Here is an 18334-nt window from a genome sequence, read left to right on the forward strand (position 1 = left end):
AAGTAAAATGCAATCATTGCTATTTACAACAGCTTGTCACTGGGGTAGTACCCATAAAACGACATCTTTGTACCTTTTTTTTCTTTTTACCCCTAAAATGTGCATATTTGTACCTTAGAGTAACAATACATACCTTAAGGTACTACAGTACTATGAACCTTGTACTGCCAAGCTGTTGTACCCCTGAAGGTACCATTTTTACCCTTTTTTTGAGTGAATATGTCGTTTCATCAATTTACATAATATTATTCACTTACAATTACAATTATTCATCACGAATATAGAGTACTCAAAATCCTGGAAAACAAGTTTGAAACCTAAATAAACAAAAATTTGTACTTACATATATTCAATCAAAAGGTACAGAAAATCTCTGCTGAAGGTTCACTTAATCAAAAAGTGAATCAGAAATGGTATGATTATTAAGATTACTAAGAATTGGTACATGGGTTATGAATGGTAGCAATATTAGCTACCATTCTATAGCTAATTTTGTCGAAAACACTCTGTTATAATTACTAAAGATGTCTTAATTAGCTTGATTTATCATATTTAATCTTGTGAAGCTTTCAAATTTTTCAGTTTTTTTAAGAAGACGTGAGAGAAAACGAAGGGAAACCCCACAACTACGTTCTGAGGTGGTATATTTGTTGTCAGTGGTTTATTTATCCTGACAGTGACGCCACCTTCTGTTTGTCAAAAGAACTACATAAATACACTGGCGCATGATAGACTTTTGGCTTTTAGCATCAAAAAATATCCGTATGTAAATCTCACCAGTTTTAGATTAAAAGCATCTTAATTTTAGATTTTAAAAAAGATCAAGATTAAAATATTTGATTTTAGCTGACCTAAAGGCGTTTTCAAAACATAAATTGCCTATTTAGGATTCAACAAACGTTAATGGTGCAGAGTAAAAAAAAAAGAAAAGACTAGAAAGCAATAAAAATATGAATATATCCTTTGACATACAGAAATAATTTGAAGTCAGCAGGTAGTGTTCCTCTAATAAGCCTAATATTGCTCGTGTTGCTGAGGTGAGCTGATTGTTGATGCTATTAGCTGATCTTAAAAGCAGCACAGACTGCTGATGTTCAGGAGAATCGCACACAGCAGCACAGGGAATCTATGAACGCTGATGTATGACATCGACCTCAAGAGGAGAGAGAGAAAGAGAGAGAGAGACTAAACCCATAACTGCCCAGTAACAAGCTCTCCCCCCTCATTGGCTGCAGAGGCAAGTGTATTTGATCAGGCCCTCAGACTAAATGACACACTCTGTTTGATCTACGGACACAAAACCTCATGTGGAGTGAACAGTAGACCTCAGCATCTGTCCTCTCTGGAGAACCTGTGCCCTGCTCACACCTGGGTGACTCCTTAAAGCAGTAGTTCACTAAAAATTTAAATTCTGTCATTATTTATTCATGCAATGTCATTCTAAACCCGTTAACGCTAACTATCTTCCCTTTAACACAAAAGTAGATGTTAGGCAGAATGTCATGGCTGCTCTTTTCTGTACAGTGTAAGTGAATGCTTTGACTGCAACACAAAAGCACCTTAAAACAAAACTTCAAGTCTTGTGAAGACATAATATGATTGAAAATTAGCTATCAAATTTCATTCGCACATTTAAACATGCCGTGATATTACTTTAGGCTTCACATCACTCGATCTTATTGGTTCTCTGGTAGCTTCTATCTGAAATTGATATCAAATCTGCTGATTGACCATTTTTATGGTCCTTATAGCCCATTATTCACTTTTATTGTATAGAAGTAATCAGCTGGTACTTATCTTAAGGTTGTTTCCCAGAATTCCCACAGAAGATTAAATCATTTTCAATCGTTTTCAATCTTTTAATCCACAAATATGATCAGCCTCATGTTGGGAACCTGGATGTTAAAGGAATCTATCTTTTAGAAACACCCAATACATACACTAGAAAATTAATATTAGAAATCTAAAAATTAGTTTCTATTTTACATTATTATTATATATTATTTCTACTCACTAAACTGTAATGTACTGTTAAACATATTATTTATGTTTTGTTTAATTTGAATCTAATTTTTATTTATTTACATTAAATTAAAATAAATAAAATTTTGATTAATTTAATCTATTTAGTAGACTATTTTTAATCACATTATTTTATTTATTTAAATCTAATTTATTCATTCACTATGTATAATTTATTTACTTAGTAATGTTCCAGAAGACAAATAAAATAAAATAAAATAAAATAAAATAAAATAAAATAAAATAAAATAAAATAAAATAAAATAAAATAAAATAAAATAAAAATCCATTTGACATTGTCAAAATCAGTGTCACTAGTTTGGATTAGATGCTCTCAAAACCTCTTTTACACATTTTTAAACAAAATGAATAAAATATTTATTCATTAATAATTTTAATCTAATGTATTTATTCACTATATGTACAATTTATTCACTTATGCTCCAGAGGACAATAAAATAAAATAAATAATTTAAAAATAGTTTTAAAATCCCCTTCAGTGTCAGTGGTTTGGATTAGTTTCTGTTTTCAAAACCTCTTTTAGACAAAAACAAAATGTCTTTTTCCCCCTCTGACTTGTATGATTAAGAATGATTGAATGATTGATAAGAATGAATGAGAACCTAAGCTGAATAAATACATTTCCTATCTGAATAAAATCATTTCCTGGGCAATAATATATCCTTTAAAGTCCCATTGATTCACTCATTGTTGTAACTAAGCTCTCATGTAGCCCGAGTCAGGCCCGAGTGGACTAAATCAGCATGACATTTTTGGGTTTATGGACCTCTCAGCATATTTTCCTCTGTGAAAAATAAAAAAAAATAAAAAATCACGGGAAGCAGGTTTGTTTGTCAACAAACCGTGGGTTCCCTGCCAACACTTCCCTCTTACAGAGCCCGAGAATAAAGCTGAAGATGAAATGGGTTCCCAGGCTGCCGTGTAATTGCACAGCCCTTATGTTGAACCCCTTGAGCATTCATTCAAATGAGGCCGTAATTGCCACATCTGTTAACCCTCTGAAGAGCCGTCAGCCGAGTGTCACGCATCTGCTAATTGGTACAAACAGGTAGCAGACGCTGATCTCCTCCACTGAGCATCTGCCGATTAGAGTCGCAAATTCAATGAGCGGTGATTAAAGGTCCTGCTAAAATGGCAAAGGAGAGGTTTAAATACTGCTGCTCAATATGCTATAACACTTCATAATGGTGATTAACTGAGAGCCAGGAACCGTGAGGGCTCTGTGGGTTGGTGTAAATTCATTTTTTTAGGCGTGAAGAAAAGCTGAGGAAAAATGGGTCATAGGAGTTTTACTCCTGTGGTTTGGTCAGCTGATTGTGAACCTTAATGCTTCATAAAGCCAAAAAAGATATCTAATAGGAGGTTCCCAGAGTTATCTGGAATCATTCAAATAATCCATTTGTTTACAGTCACAGATAATAAATAATATAATAATATATACAGTATAATACTGGTATATATATGTTGTCCTCAAATTATATTAATATTCAAGTTCATATAAAAAAAATTAAATATATAGTAATGTTTCTTGTCAACAACCCATACACAAACCAAAATAATGTCACATTTCATGCTACACATTTGAACTTTATTGTTTTTATATTTATATTTGGCCTTTGACATTATTATATCTTATATGAGTTTATATATAAACTTTACTATTATAATATGTATCAAAAATGTACCTTTACAATATGTATCAGAAAATAATAATACCCAGTCATATATATATATATATATATATATTTCTCAGTGTGTGTGTGTATAATATATAAATGACTATATAATGTTTATATATGACTTTTGATATGATTATATTTTGAGGAATACATGATAATATCAAAGTTCATATATAAGAATATTAGTAAAATATAATAAATAATGTCAAAGTCCACATATAAATAAAAAACAAAGTTTAGTTGTGTAGCATGAAATAAGTGACAGTATTTAGTAAGTTTATAAGGGCTGTAGACGTCCAGTGGCGTGATGTCATGCTTCATTTAAAATGTTTTAAAAAGCATTTTGCTTATATAATTGTTATAAATGCAGCTTTTATGAGCTCATTGTACTTCAAAGACAAGTAAAAAATGTATGTTTATAGAAAATCATTTAATGTGAAGGCAAAAACAGTGATTAAAAATGGTGAAAAAAGTGCAATGGTATCCAGTCAGAAGACCTAGGATATATACTTTCCCTTATACATTTGATGTTGTTGAAAACAAGTGCAGCTATCTATAAAACTCTATATTAAAAGCATTAAATTGCAAAACAGTCTGTCGGTCCACAGTGCTGATGGGAGTGGTTATATTGCCCTATCACACCCTGTTTTATGGTCAAATACTGTAAGAATGTAAATATGAATCGTTGCAATAGCAAAGAAACCCAGATGACAGAAATTTTTCCATATTTATGAAGTCATTTGTACAATTGTGCTCTTTATATAAAACATACATAAAAAATTAGAAGAGTGCATATTGTAGCATACAGTGCAATTCACTTCATTGGCACTAGTGAAAATAAATAAATGGATTTATGTGAAAACAATATTAACAAAAAGTAAAATAAGCAAAAACACGAATACAAAAAAAAAGTCTCCTGGACACAGTCCCCATTTCATTGGTTTGGATCAGTTGCTCTTCTCAAAACTTCTTTATATATAAAAAAGCTAATATTTCTGAAAAAGAATACAAAGAGGTGTTTTAATAATAATAATAATAGTAATAAATATTATAAATTCATTGTATATTTATAAAATAATAAATTAATAATAACACTAATAAAACATTTTCCGTGACACAGTTTGGATTTTTACCCGCATTTGTTCATATATCCAGTCAAGGAAGTAGGTCACATTTCCGTAGACTCCGGGCTTGTTTCTGAAAGCACATCCATCACCCCAGCTAGTGTCCCCAACCAGCCACCATAGAGAATTCTCCTTTGTGACCAGAGGACCCCCACTGTCCCCCTGTGTGGAACAGCACTTATTGAATTTGGCCTTTAGCACATATTCATTTACAGTACTCTGATTTACTCTTTAATGATCGAGCATCATCTAATTGTGTTTAAACCGAGTGTGTTTCTGACCTGACAGGAGTCCACACCACCCTGCAGCTTGCCAGCACAGATCATGGTGTCTGTTATTTGTCCGTCATACACCTGTCGGCTGTTACAGGTTGTTCTGTCGATTAGCTGAATTTTGGCTTCTTGTAGGGTTTCTGAGGAAGATCCTTTAAGAAAACAAAATATTTGCTTGTCAAGCTTTTCAGTTTCTGAGATTTTAGAGAGCTGAAATGACTTATTTTCTGTGCGATATTATTCATTGCACATGCATTTGGATCTGTATGTGTTTTAGCAGATGCTACAGGTGCTGCTGAGTATAGACGGTCTCAGCTTTTGATTTGCTCTTAAAAAAAAGTTTCAAACCTCCACTATACAGTGCGCCCCATCCGGTGACGTAACATTCCCACGGAGCAGAGAAGTACATGCCTTTATTGGGCAAACACACTGGCCTGACGCTCACTGAAACCAGATACATATAAAACAAAATGGAAATTGTCATCATCCAAACCTTTCTTCTGTAAACAGAAAAGATGATATTTTGCAGAATGTTCAAGCTGCTCTTTTCCACACAACAGAAATGGCCATTCACACATGATTATGATTTCACTTTTTTTTAACTTTAGTTAACGTTAGTGTGTAATGTTGCTGTTTGAGCATAAACAACATCTGCAAAGTTACGATGCTCAAAGTTCAATGCAAAGGGGGATATTTTCTACAGAAATCACTTTTTAAGAACTACAACAAATGGCTGGTAGGGATTACAGCGAGCTCCTTCCTTGCATTCTAAAAGTTGTAACCAGTTTGAACAATGTAAGGCTGAACACCGTTACTGACAATCCTCATTTTGGCTGCGTGAGATTCTCCAGCTTTGTTGTTGTTGAGCAATTGGCCGGGAGCAGCAGCTCATTTGCATTTAAAAGGACACACACAAAAAACGGCATGTTTTTGCTCACAACTAAATTGGGGCAAATTTGATAAGCTATACATGGGTTTCAAAGACGTCACTTCCGCTATGCCCGCCGCCATGTTTGGGACCGGTCACAGCTGCGCGCCCTGTTAAAGTCTATGGTGACAGCAGCTACAACTACCAGAGGAAGGCCAACAAAATGCTCTCAGAAAGTTCACAACAAGTTTACAATATATCTGGGATATGTGGTGCTGTTAGCCGTTTCAACAGTCGTCAGAACTACACATTTATTTGATTTATTTGAAAATATTGTGAATTCTAGTTGCTGTGTTTGCTAGGTATTAAAAATAATGCATTAATTTTCTAAAAGAAATATTAAAGTTTTAATATTACTGTGTAGTAACGTAAAACATTTTAATGACTTGATCATTGCTGTTTGAGCTGCGCACGCTGAAGCTGAAGAGAATAAAAAAAAAAAAACATAAACTGAAAGTTAATTAACTCAACGGAACACATCCTATATAAAATAATCCAGATATTAATACAAAATAAAAATAATATTACAACTAGTATTTGCACAAAATCACGCACAGATGAACTTGAAGTAATCTCATTGAAACACCGAAACACAGCAAATAAGCCCAAATAATTCACAACGTCATTTTACAAGTATATACGATTATAATATCATGTATAAGAAGAAGACAGTCCCAATCATATTAATGTTGTCTTACTTTTTGAGTGCTCGCGCTGAAGCTATAGATGATCATCAGCTCTGTGGGTTATTTACCTCAACGAAACACATCCTTTATGAGAATAATCAGATATACTTAATAAAATTATTACAAGTTTTATCTGCACAAAATGACGCGAATGCACAAGTGAAGTTTGAACAAGTTATGTAATCAATGTTTAACTCAGTCGACGCGCTCTTACCACAACAACACGCTGAAACAACAACACAGAGAATTCACAACATTTTATTACAGTCGTGTTTTCGTTATAATGTTATGTAAATGACAGTCCCAGCAGTTATTAATGTTGTGCATTGCTGTTTGGCTGCCAGTGGTGTGGTCCTTTCTGAATGAAGCCAATAATTCCGCCGATCTAACTCGATCTAACTACTTTGGGATCAAATAAATTTGTAGTTCTGACGACTGTTGAAACGGCTAACAGCACCACATATCCCAGATATATTGTAAACTTGTTGTGAACCTTCTGAGAGTGTTTCTTTGGCCTTCCTCTGGTAGTTGTGGCTGCTGTCACCATAGGCTTTAACAGGGCGCGCAGCTGTGACCGGTCCCAAATATGGCGGCGATAGATTACAGTGACGTCACATGAAACCCATGTATAATAAATGATCTGTGGGGTATTTTGAGCGGAAATTCACAGACACATTCTGGGGACACTAGAGACTTATATTACGTCTTGTAATAGCAGCATTATAGGTCCCTTTTAAGCCCAAAAAAGAAAAAGCATTGTAAAAGTGGACCATAAAACTCATTCATAGACTTATTATTACTAGAAGTAATTTGTGCGTAGAACAGGCCGATATATGAATCGTTATATGCTGAAAATCTTGTATGGAAGAGCAGCTTGACTATTCTGCACTGGGTTATCACCGAAGAAAGATAATCCTGAACAACCTGATGGTGAGTAAATGATCATTTTTGGGTGAACTGTCTCTTTAAAACTGAAACTTTCATGTAATACTCAGCTGTTGAGTTTTTTTTTTTTTAAATAAAATAATTATCAGGGCAAGCTTGAAACAAGTATTGAAACAACCTTATTGTTAACTAAAACTAAAACTTTAAAAAAAAAATTAAAAGCTGAAATAAAATAAAAAACAAATTTTTGATGAAAAAACTTAAAACTTTAAAAATGTTTGAAAATTGAAAATGTTGACTTGGTGACTAACTGAAATAATGAAGCACTAAAATTGAAAAAGAACGAAACAGGAATATGTAAAATAAATAAATAAATAAATAAATAAAATGGCAACAGAACATAACATAATTACTAAAATGAAAATGAAAACTGAAAATATAAAAATAAAACCAAAATTCAAAATAGTAACAACCACTATAATAGTACATAAATAACATTAAAATAACACATAACAATACTAAATATTTAATTTGTCAGTATTATTAAATTATAATTATGACATTTTTATATTGGCTGGGAAATAAACATGAAAATTAGTCTTACATGTAATCGTGAGTGGACGGTTTAGCTTCATCAGTGCAATGTCATTTTCGTTGGTTCTCGGGTCAAAGTCATGCATGACAATTCGGCTTACAGAATTGCCGGTGGCGGACCACATCTCGCTACGAGTTAGATATCCAGCATACACAGTCCAATCCCTTGCATTTGAAATCCTACACAAGTTTGTCATTTGTCAGTTGATAATAGCTTGTTAAATGAGATGGACTAAATGAGAGCACTTACTCATGAACACAGTGAGCTGCAGTGACGATCCAGTACGGGGTAATGATGGACCCGCCACACAAATGCCTTCCAGAAGCTTGCAGGCTGACCTGCCATGGCCACACCCCCTTCGAAGTCACCATGCTTCCACCCACAATTCGGCTCCCGCTGCTCCTTCCACATTCTAGAACAGAATTCAGAAAACAGCATCAACATATGTGAAAATTAAATTTTCCTACTTACAAACTATACTCATATATTTTACAGAAAAATGATAATTCTCACCTGAGAGTGAGTAAAAGATAGGGGTGGATGATTATGATAATTATATGATAATTAATGATATGATAATTTTATCATTTTACCTCAATTAATGAACGATTATTTTGTTTCTGTTTTTTTTTTGCCCTCATAGTTCACTTACAAGGTTTGTACTGTAAATTTGCTTGACTATTAAAGGTGGGATGTTTTTTCCTTTTGAAAGAGTGATCTGACATACGGTAGCTCGATATAATACTCATCTGATCGTCTAAACTGGTAAACCTTAAAACACATACAACTGACAAAGTTTAGTGAAGACGCAAGGCTCAAGGTCTCTTTATATGGGAAAATTATGACGGTTAGAGATTCTGAATTTTGGTTTTGATTACTTTTTGATTAATCGTCCAGCCCTAGTAAAAAACAATAGGATAGGTGTTATTTTAATACGATTTATATACTCTTATGGTATTTTTATATATTTTCATAATTTTTGTTTTTAGTTATAATAATGTTTTAATTTGCTTTCATCATTGTTTTAGTTTTCCTTTTATTAGCTTTATTTTTATTACAGTTTTAATTATTTTAGTACTTAAAGGTGCCCTAGAATTAAAAATTGAATTTACCTTGGCATAGTTAAATAACAAGAGTTCAGTACATGGAAATTACATACAGTGAGTCTCAAACTCCATTGTTTCCTCCTTCTTATATAAATCTCATTTGTTTAAAAGACCTCCGAAGAACAGGCGAATCTCAACATAACACCGACTGTTACGTAACAGTCGGGATCATTAATATGTATGCCAAAATATTTGCATATGCCAGCTCATGTTCAAGGCATTAGACAAGGGCAGCCAGTATTAACGTCTAGATCTGTGCACAGCTGAATCATCAGACTAGGTAAGCAAGCAAGGACAATAGCGAAAATGGTAGATCGAGCGATAAAAACTGACATGATCCACGATTACATGATATTTTTAGTGATATTTGTAAATTGTCTTTCTAAATGTTTCGTTAGCATGTTGCTGATGTACTGTTAAATGTGGTTAAAGGTGCCGTAGAACGTCTTTTTAAAAGATGTAATATAAGTGTAAGGTGTCCCCTGAATGTGTCTGTGAAGTTTCAGCTCAAAATACCCCATTGATTTTTTTTTTATTAATTTTTTTAACTGCCTATTTTGGGGCATCATTAATATGAGCTGATTTAGGCTGCGGCCCCTTTAAATGATCACGCTCCCCACCCACGGAGCTCTCAACTATAATAAACACTTTGTAAAAATCCATTTTGAGGGTTTTATTAGTTGTGTGAATTTTGTTTATGCTGTTTAAGGCAGTCGCAAGCTCGGGGGCGGGGAGCACGAGAATGTAAAGGGGCCGCAGCCTGAATCGGCGCATATTTAATGATGCCCCAAAATAGGCAGTTAAAAAAATGAATAAAAAAAATGTTGAGCTGAAACTTCAGAGACACATTCAGAGGACACCTTAGACTTATATTACATCTTTTAAAAAGACGTTCTACGCCACCTTTAAACTTATTCATGTCAGTGAGATGCTAAGGTATTTTATAAATTTCAATTATGTTTTTTTTTAAGTTTAAGATTAAGTTTTTCTTATATTGTTATAACTAATATGTATATATTATATATAACTCAAATAATAATAAAAATAATAATAATAATAATAAAACAATAGAGATGCAAAACTTTTATCTTACCAATACATTCGAGTGCCACTGCTTTGTTAGATGGACAGTCTGAACTAAATTATCATAAGAGAAATATAACAAGATTTTTAAAACAAGCTGATTATGAGAAAAAAAACATTATTAACCAAGAATTAAATGTAAACTGTAAATACAGTAACCAAAACCTAAACAGCGGGAAGGACTGTATTAACAGTCTATATAAAAATTTGGTATAAACAAACTCTGTGACACACCTTTTACTGAGAAAACTACTGGACACATTCAGATTAGAAGTGCTGAGAGAATCTGTCTTCATCACCACATAGTCCAGTGATGCTCTAGGGTCAATTTCCACATAACCCGCATACGTGTTCCTGAGAGATAAATCACAAACACACAGCAAATGTAACAATTCATTCAAACCACATTCATTCAACACGGCTGTTCAAAAGTTTGAGGTCAGTATAATTTGTTTTATTTTTTGAAAGAAATCACTTGTGCTCAACAAGGCTTCATTTATTTGATCAAAAATACAGTAAAAAACAGTGTGACATATTACTACAATTTAAAATAAATGTTTTCTATACTATATTTTAAAATGTAATTTATTCCTGTGATGGCAAAGCTGAATTTTCAGCATCATTACCCCAGACTTCAGTTTCACATGAACAGCATTTATTTGAAATAGAAAACTTTTGTAACAAGTTTCGGTAACACTTTAGATTACAGCCCGGAAAGTACTGCGTAATTACAACAAATTTAGAGCGTAACTTTCAATAATTATAGTGTAACTATACAGTAAGTATGTGTAAGTATAGGGGAACAATATGTTAAGTATTGGGAATAAAGGGGTAACAACCAGGAAAAATAACAAATTATTCATACTTTTAATATTTTATAACTAAGGGGTACATATGACATAACTAAGGGGTAAATATGACATTACGGGCCTTAAATTAAAGTGGAGCTTGTTACACTCTTGTTTCATGTAGTTACAGGGTAAGTAATTAATAAAAATAAATAAATAAAAACGTAAACAGTCATATCACTTGGAAAACTTTTTTTTGAAAAACAACTTATTTCAAAACAGATTTAAAGTTACAACACATTTGTTTCTCTTGCTTGGCTTCCTCCTCCTCTTGTTCCTCTTTTTCTTTCTTTCCGATGAATCCTAAGAGGGAATCCCATTTGCTATTCTGTATTTAAAAAATACAGAACACCCGGAAATGTGCTCACCGTTTACTCATCTTTTACCCTCATGCCATCTGAGATGTATACGACTTTCCTTCTTAAGATGAACACAAAAAGGATTTTAGGAAAAAAATAAATCATCTGGGAATGCTTTATGATGCAAGCTCACGTGTTCCTAAAAGTCGAAGCATCAAACAGCAATAACTACAGTAATCCATACGACCCCAATGGATGAATGGACTTCTGAAGTGAAACTATACGTATTTGTAAAAAAAATGCCAAATATTTAAATATTTTTAAAACTTTCGACCAGCTGTCTCCTGCGCGTGCATGCGAGGGTTGAGAGTTCATTCTGCTTGACGTATCTTGAAGCGTGACGTAGTTGTGCCGAGAAACTCACGCAGATGTTGGATGCCGTCAGTTTTTTTTTTTTTGTTGTTTTTTTTTTAGTAATGCTCACAACAAAATACACAGAATAACAGATAATAAGAATGAGAAACAAACAAGACAGAATAACAGAGACGGCAGTTCTCGCGCGAGTTTCAGACGAATCTCCCGCGAGAACGTCTTGAAAGCTTCACGTTGCTCATTTCAATGTGCTTCATCGAACGCAAAGTCGAATCTCATGCAGGCGCTGGTGACAGTTGGTCGGAAGCAAAAAGATGAATAGCCTAAACCATTAGAAAATTTCGGAGTGTACTGTATTTTCTTAGAATACAGAATAGCAACGGATTCCTTCTTAAGATTCATCAGCTGAGAACCAACAGCAGGTGGAAGCCAAGCGAGAAACAACAACAAACCAAAAATGGACAAAACGTGTTACTTTCTGTCAGGACTTTAGAGTTTGAAATTAAAAAATGATTAAAAAAAATGAATAATAAGTGTTGTAGACCTGTTTTTAATAAAGTTATTTTTCAAATAAAGGTTTCGGAGTCAGTGATATCAGATTGTTTGCATTTTATTAATTACTTACCCTGTAACTACATGAAACAAGAGTGTAACAAGCTCCACTTTAATTTACGGCCCGTAAGGTCATATTTACCCTGTAACTACATGAAATAAGAGGGTAACAAGCTCCAATTTAATTTACGGCCCATAATGTCATACTTACCCCTTAGTTATATGTCATAAGTACCCCTTAGATATAAAATATTTACAGTATAAATAATTTGTTATTTTCCTGGTTGTTACCCCTTTATTCCCAATACTTTACATATTGTTCCCCTATACTTACACATACTTACTGTATAGTTACACCATAATTATTGAAAGTTATGCTGTAAATTTGTTGTAATTACACAGTACTTTCCGGGCTGTAATCTAAAGCGTTACCCAAGTTTCTTTACTGTAACTTTTAATCATTTGAATGCATCCTTGCTTAGTAAAAGTGTTTGAGAAAAATGCTAGTGTATGCCACACTCTTTTAATTGTAGTACTTCAACTGAGATGAATCAAACTATCATTACCTCTCATATCCGATCTCCTCACATGCCTGCTTTCCGAGGTTATCATTCCATCTATCTGAACACACATACTCCCATTTTTGTCTCACATTTGAGTACATCTGAAGAAGGGAATTAGATCCATACAGACGAACTGCAAAAACAACAACAAAGAAAAAAACAGTAAAGACACAGCAGGCACATTCATAACTGTATACTGGGTTTACTAAAGATAGGCATCATCGAATGGTATAACGGTCACGGTTCAACGTGATGGATCATATGCGTGAGGAATTCTTACAGCAATGAGCTTCATCTTCTCCCGACTGACAATCCAGCACTCCGTCACACCACTGTGAATAGCTGATGCATTTGTTATCTGCTTTACAGAGCCGCCCTTGCAAACAATCAAACACACCTGTTGGTGCAGACAGAGAACATCAGAACAAGAAACAAATGGGTGGATGTATTGTATGAAAGCAAATGAGAGAGTTTCTTACCATAAAACCAAAGCACTGCAGCTATGATCCCAGCAATGACCAGCAGCATGGCGACTGTGCCAATGATCCATGGCCATTTTTTTCTTCTGGAAGCTGACAGAGAATAAAATTTTTTACAAAAAAACTTTTTTACAAAAAGCATTAAATAGCTTAAAAACCCTTTAAAATTCATAAAATTTTAGGGCTAGGTTAAAAATAGGGATTTCACAATCTTAACCGTTTTGATGAACCACTATCGATTCTTAAATCCCATCAATCAATCTTTTAGTCTGTGCTATTTTCAGGTGATGCGTGATCAAAACTTGAATACGCATTATTTGTAGCACGCCTCCCGTCCAATAAATCGCATTAAGCTTCATGGCAATGCCTCAGATGAAGCGAAGTGATAGCGCACGTGAACTGATAATCTCATCATCTTTACTACTAGTTATAGCACAAAATAAATATGAATGAACATCAGAAGGTTTGTTGAAAGATACTTACATGAATTCGATATCATGTCTCATGCAATCATTCAATTAGTTTAAAGCACAGAAAGATGTCAATATTGTAATCAATATGTGGCTTAACATTAAAAAGAAAAGCCATTTGGTGCCTTAAAAAGCATACACATACCTTTGCGAACTAGTCTAGCGTCACGTTGGAGTCCTGGTGTGGTCGTGTTGAAGGTATTAACAGGTGCTGTTTGAGGAGCATACTGATGGAGGCTCTGAGCAGGTGAGTATCTCTCTGAAGGGTATGGTAGAGAGGGATTCGGGTCTAGAAACTGCGGGTTTTGGGGAACAGGGTACTGAGGTAAAGCAGGGTATATTCCAGAAGGTGCATATGGAGGAGGCCGCTGCTCCTCATGTTGGAAACCACGGTTCACGTGAGAAACATTGCCATAGATCTGACAGAAATTAGAAATTATTGTCAGTTTCTCATGAGCAAAAGGCATTTGAAAACAATTTTGCTTCCATATTGTGATGTAATTCATTGTGAAAATGATATTTAATACGCCTAAGGAAGTGCATCATGAAAATACCATTTTAGACAACAGTGTCCATGTTAATTATATACAGAATGACTAACAATAACAATGTATAAACTGTTCCAGGAAATAATTATGTTAAATGAACATTCATTATTTGAGTCATAATACTCACTTCTTTACTTTTATGACATTAAACAGACTGAGGTATTTAACATGCCTTAATAGTAATTCAATAATTCATCTGATAAACATGTCAATTCAGCATTTTACATGCAGTAGACACAGGAAATGAGCTTTAATTGCTTTTATCTTACAACAGTGGTAAAACATGAACATTGAATATTAAAATGTTGGCATTGAATATTATGTTTATCGCCAGAGAAAAAATAAATACATTACTTGTTTAACAATGTTAATTGCTGAATATAAAATACCATAATAACAACAACTAGTAATAATATAATAATAATAATAAATAAAAAATGCGGCAGTAACTATATAATATTCAGTGTTAATATAATATTAACAGTGTCAATTGCTGAATATCAAATACCATAATAACAACAATTAAATTACATTGAATATTACATAGTTCTCACCACAAAAAAAAACACTAGTATTTTTATTATTATTTTATATATTTAGCTATTAACATTGTTCATTTAAAAAGTTTCCCATCTCAGTACTTAATGAGTTAAATGATAAATTTAACTCATTTTTTTAATTTCAATTTCACTCAGGCACAATAATTAGTTCCCTGTGGTCTATTCAGAAAACACTACCCTATGAAAATGACTTATTAAACAGCACACAGACAAAACAGAAACTCGCATGGCCAAACAGTTAAATCAGGCCATTGTGTTTCATGAATTCAAATCTAACTTCCTTTCCTTTTTCTAAATTGAATGACCTTTATGAATCATTCATTAGGTTCTCCTTTGGACAGGATAGTTAGGATAGTTAATGCTTTACAAATGTGTTTGACGCAGTTGTTGACTGACAGTATCTGACAAAGAATCCTGCTTCATGAAATCAACGACAATCGAATGACATTGGTGAGTGAAAGGTGACTGAAAGAGGATAAACATGTTCAGATAGAAATTAAGAGAGAAAAATAATGAATTATGCCATTACCGTATCCTTATTGTTCATCTTTAGCCTTTGTTTGGACTGTAAAACTCAATCCAAACTTCAAGCTCAAACTATGTTCTGCTGACTGAACACAACAAAACAAACATTATTAGTTTCAGAAACCGAAACTGATCTGTATGAAATGATTTCCACAGATTCTCTCTGACTTGCCTGATACATATTATAAAATATTATAAATTATAATTATATATACTAAAACTTACCTGACAGAAGGTTCTCCTATAGTGTTTGAGCTGCAGCGTCTGTTGTCTGTATGTGTAATGAGCAGTCAACGCCACACCTTTAGTAAACCAGCTGAAGCACGCACCAGTCAGGTGAATGCAAATGCAAAATATCACATACATTCCGATGTCTTACTTTACAATACTAAACAGGACGTAGAAAACCCAGCTTTGCATTTAAATTTACCAACCAAATGAGGAGACAAAATAATAAACACGGAGAAGAACATTCATGCCTCATAAAGGAGCTTTCTTCTGACTCACGTTATGTTTACAGCTTTGAACACAAGGTATAATAGCAATATAAGAGATTATGTTTTGTTTTTCATCTTTAAAAATATATTGTTTTATAGGCTTTATATACAAATGCAAGTGTCACTTTTTCAACTTCCATGTTTCTTAAAAATGTCAATTCTGCCATCCTAATTCATTCACGCCAATAGCATATCATATAATGTAGCTTATTTTATATTATTTAAGCGTCTGGAACCTTATCAGTTTGACATAATTTTCTACTTCCAAGTGCCATGGGAAGTCAAACAAGCTTTATAGCATTTTCTCATATTGAAATGATGTCCTACTCCTTCATCAGGATCTTAATGATTTTGGCCATGTCATCTCTTTGTTTTTTCTAATATCAGCCGTCATCAAACAGAAACACATTTCATTTGGGAAACCGATTGTTTGGTCAATAAGACTTTAAAGGATTAACGTTAGTTTACTTTCAAATGAAAATGACCCCAAGCTTTACTCACCCTCAAACCATCCTAGGTGTAGGTATATGACTTTTTTCGTTCTGATGAACACAATCGGAGAAATATTAACAAATATCCTGACGCATCCGAACTTTGTGGCAGTAAGCGTTACCAAACGAGTATGAGCTGAAGAAAATGTCTGCATCCTCATCCACCCATCATGAGTATACTCCACACGGCTTCGGAGGGTTAATAAAGGCTTTCTGAAGCGAAACGATTCAAAAATGATTAATATTTAACAAGTTATGAAGTAAAATATCAAGCTTCCACCAGACCGCCTTCCGTATTAGAGTTGCGAAGAAAGTTACACTTTTTCCGTAAGTTGAATAGGGAAGGCGTAGGGCGTAGCGTAAGCTTTTTGAACTGCTAGAGTTTTACACTTTCTCCGTAAGTAGAATGCGGAAGGCGGTCTGGCGACAGCTAGATATTTTACTTCATAACTTGTTACATATGGATTTTTTATTTTTTTTTATACAAACGCATTGCTTCACTTCAGAAGGCCTTTATTAACCCCGTTGTATTATAAATCTATAAATAGCCTATATTTAATTAACAGATTATCTATTATAAATTCTACAAGTTAGACAAAATTTACCTCAGTAAATACAATAAAACGTGATACATTCTTGTAGGGGTGGTCATGAGTAGTTTAAAAAGCTTTCTAATGATGTTTTGCCCTCTTTTCATCAGTTTATGTGGCTGTTTTAGATCATGTTTAACTTTTTCTATAGTTTTAACGTTTTAACTTCAATAGAATTTAAAGGTATAGTTCACCCAAAAATGAAAATTTGATGTTTATCTGCTTACCCCCAGTGCATCCAAGATGTAGGTGACTTTTTTTCTTCAGTCGAATGCAAATTATGATTTTTAACTGCAACCGCTGCCGTCTGTCAGTCAAATAATAGCAGTAGATGGGAACTTCAACTATAACAGTACATAAAACTTGCTTAGACAAATCAAAATTAAAACCTGCGGCTCGTGACGACACATTAATGTCCTAAGACACGAAACGATCGGTTTGTGCGAGAAACCGAACAGTATTTATATAATTTTTTACCTCTAATACACCACTATGTCCAACTTCGTTCAGCTTCCTGTTAGTGAGGTCAAAAAACGCGTTGTGATGACGGAAGTGATGTCTCGCCCATATACTTCAATGAGCGCGAGACATCACTTTCGTTGTCAGAGCGCGATCAGACCTCACTAGCCGGAAGCTGAACGAAGTTGGACATAGTGGTGTATTAGAGGTAAAAAATGATATAAATACTGTTCGGTTTCTCGCACAAACTGATCGTTTTGTGTCTTAGGACATCAATGTGCCGTCACGAGCCGCAGGGTTTAATTTGGATTTGTCTATGGACGTTTTTTCGACTCTTATTGTTCAAGTTCCCAATCACTGCTATTATTTGACTGACAGACGGTAGCGGTTGCAGTTAAAAATCACAATTTGCGTTCGACTGAAGAAAAAAAGTAATCTACATCTTGGATGCCCTGGGGGTAAGCAGATAAACATCAAATTTTCATTTTTGGGTGAACTATCCCTTTAAATGTTGGGGTACTTGGCAATTTTAATTATTGGGGGGTTACCTCCCCTCATTTGGAAATGAATGTTAATAAGGGCAACTAACTGTATAAGCATCATAAAATCACCAGCCGGAGTACAAGAAATCATTTTGTAAATTTCTCAAGAATCACCTGAATGATAGAAAGCTATAAAAC

The 18334-nt window shown here is 33.9% G+C and overlaps 1 protein-coding gene across 2 annotated transcripts; it reads right to left on the reverse strand.

The window, feature by feature from the left end:
• Nucleotides 1-4133: 4133 nt before the first annotated feature.
• On the reverse strand, nucleotides 4134-16791 carry tmprss2 (transmembrane serine protease 2). Of its 2 annotated transcripts, none has more exons than XM_067397615.1 (15): nucleotides 16616-16791; nucleotides 15843-15888; nucleotides 15622-15703; nucleotides 14130-14403; nucleotides 13515-13607; nucleotides 13316-13432; nucleotides 13039-13168; nucleotides 10636-10755; nucleotides 10412-10455; nucleotides 8462-8624; nucleotides 8222-8391; nucleotides 5467-5562; nucleotides 5128-5270; nucleotides 4856-5008; nucleotides 4134-4717 (listed from the first exon to the last, which is right to left on the reverse strand). In XM_067397615.1, the coding sequence occupies exons 3-15, from the start codon at nucleotides 15637-15639 to the stop codon at nucleotides 4709-4711; spliced, it is 1530 nt and encodes a 509-aa protein (XP_067253716.1). In that variant the 5' UTR covers nucleotides 15640-15703; nucleotides 15843-15888; nucleotides 16616-16791; the 3' UTR covers nucleotides 4134-4708. The 2 variants fall into 2 exon arrangements, with proteins under 2 accessions (XP_067253716.1, XP_067253715.1); XM_067397614.1 differs by having other exon boundaries at nucleotides 15843-15933.
• Between the last annotated feature and the right edge of the window lie 1543 nt (nucleotides 16792-18334).

Source organism: Chanodichthys erythropterus, chromosome 10, assembly GCF_024489055.1.
Source record: "Chanodichthys erythropterus isolate Z2021 chromosome 10, ASM2448905v1, whole genome shotgun sequence".
In the NCBI taxonomy this organism is placed as follows: Eukaryota; Metazoa; Chordata; class Actinopteri; order Cypriniformes; family Xenocyprididae; genus Chanodichthys; species Chanodichthys erythropterus.

Excerpts from the sequence above, each read along its gene's own strand:
- tmprss2 (XM_067397615.1), bottom strand. Across the intron at positions 13,169-13,315 it reads AGAAGATGAAGCTCATTGCT|TTCGTCTGTATGGATCTAAT; the intron begins GTAAGAATTCCT and ends TTGTTTTTGCAG. Across the intron at positions 8,625-10,411 it reads AGTGGCACTCGAATGTATTG|AATGTGGAAGGAGCAGCGGG; the intron begins GTAAGATAAAAG and ends ATTCTGTTCTAG.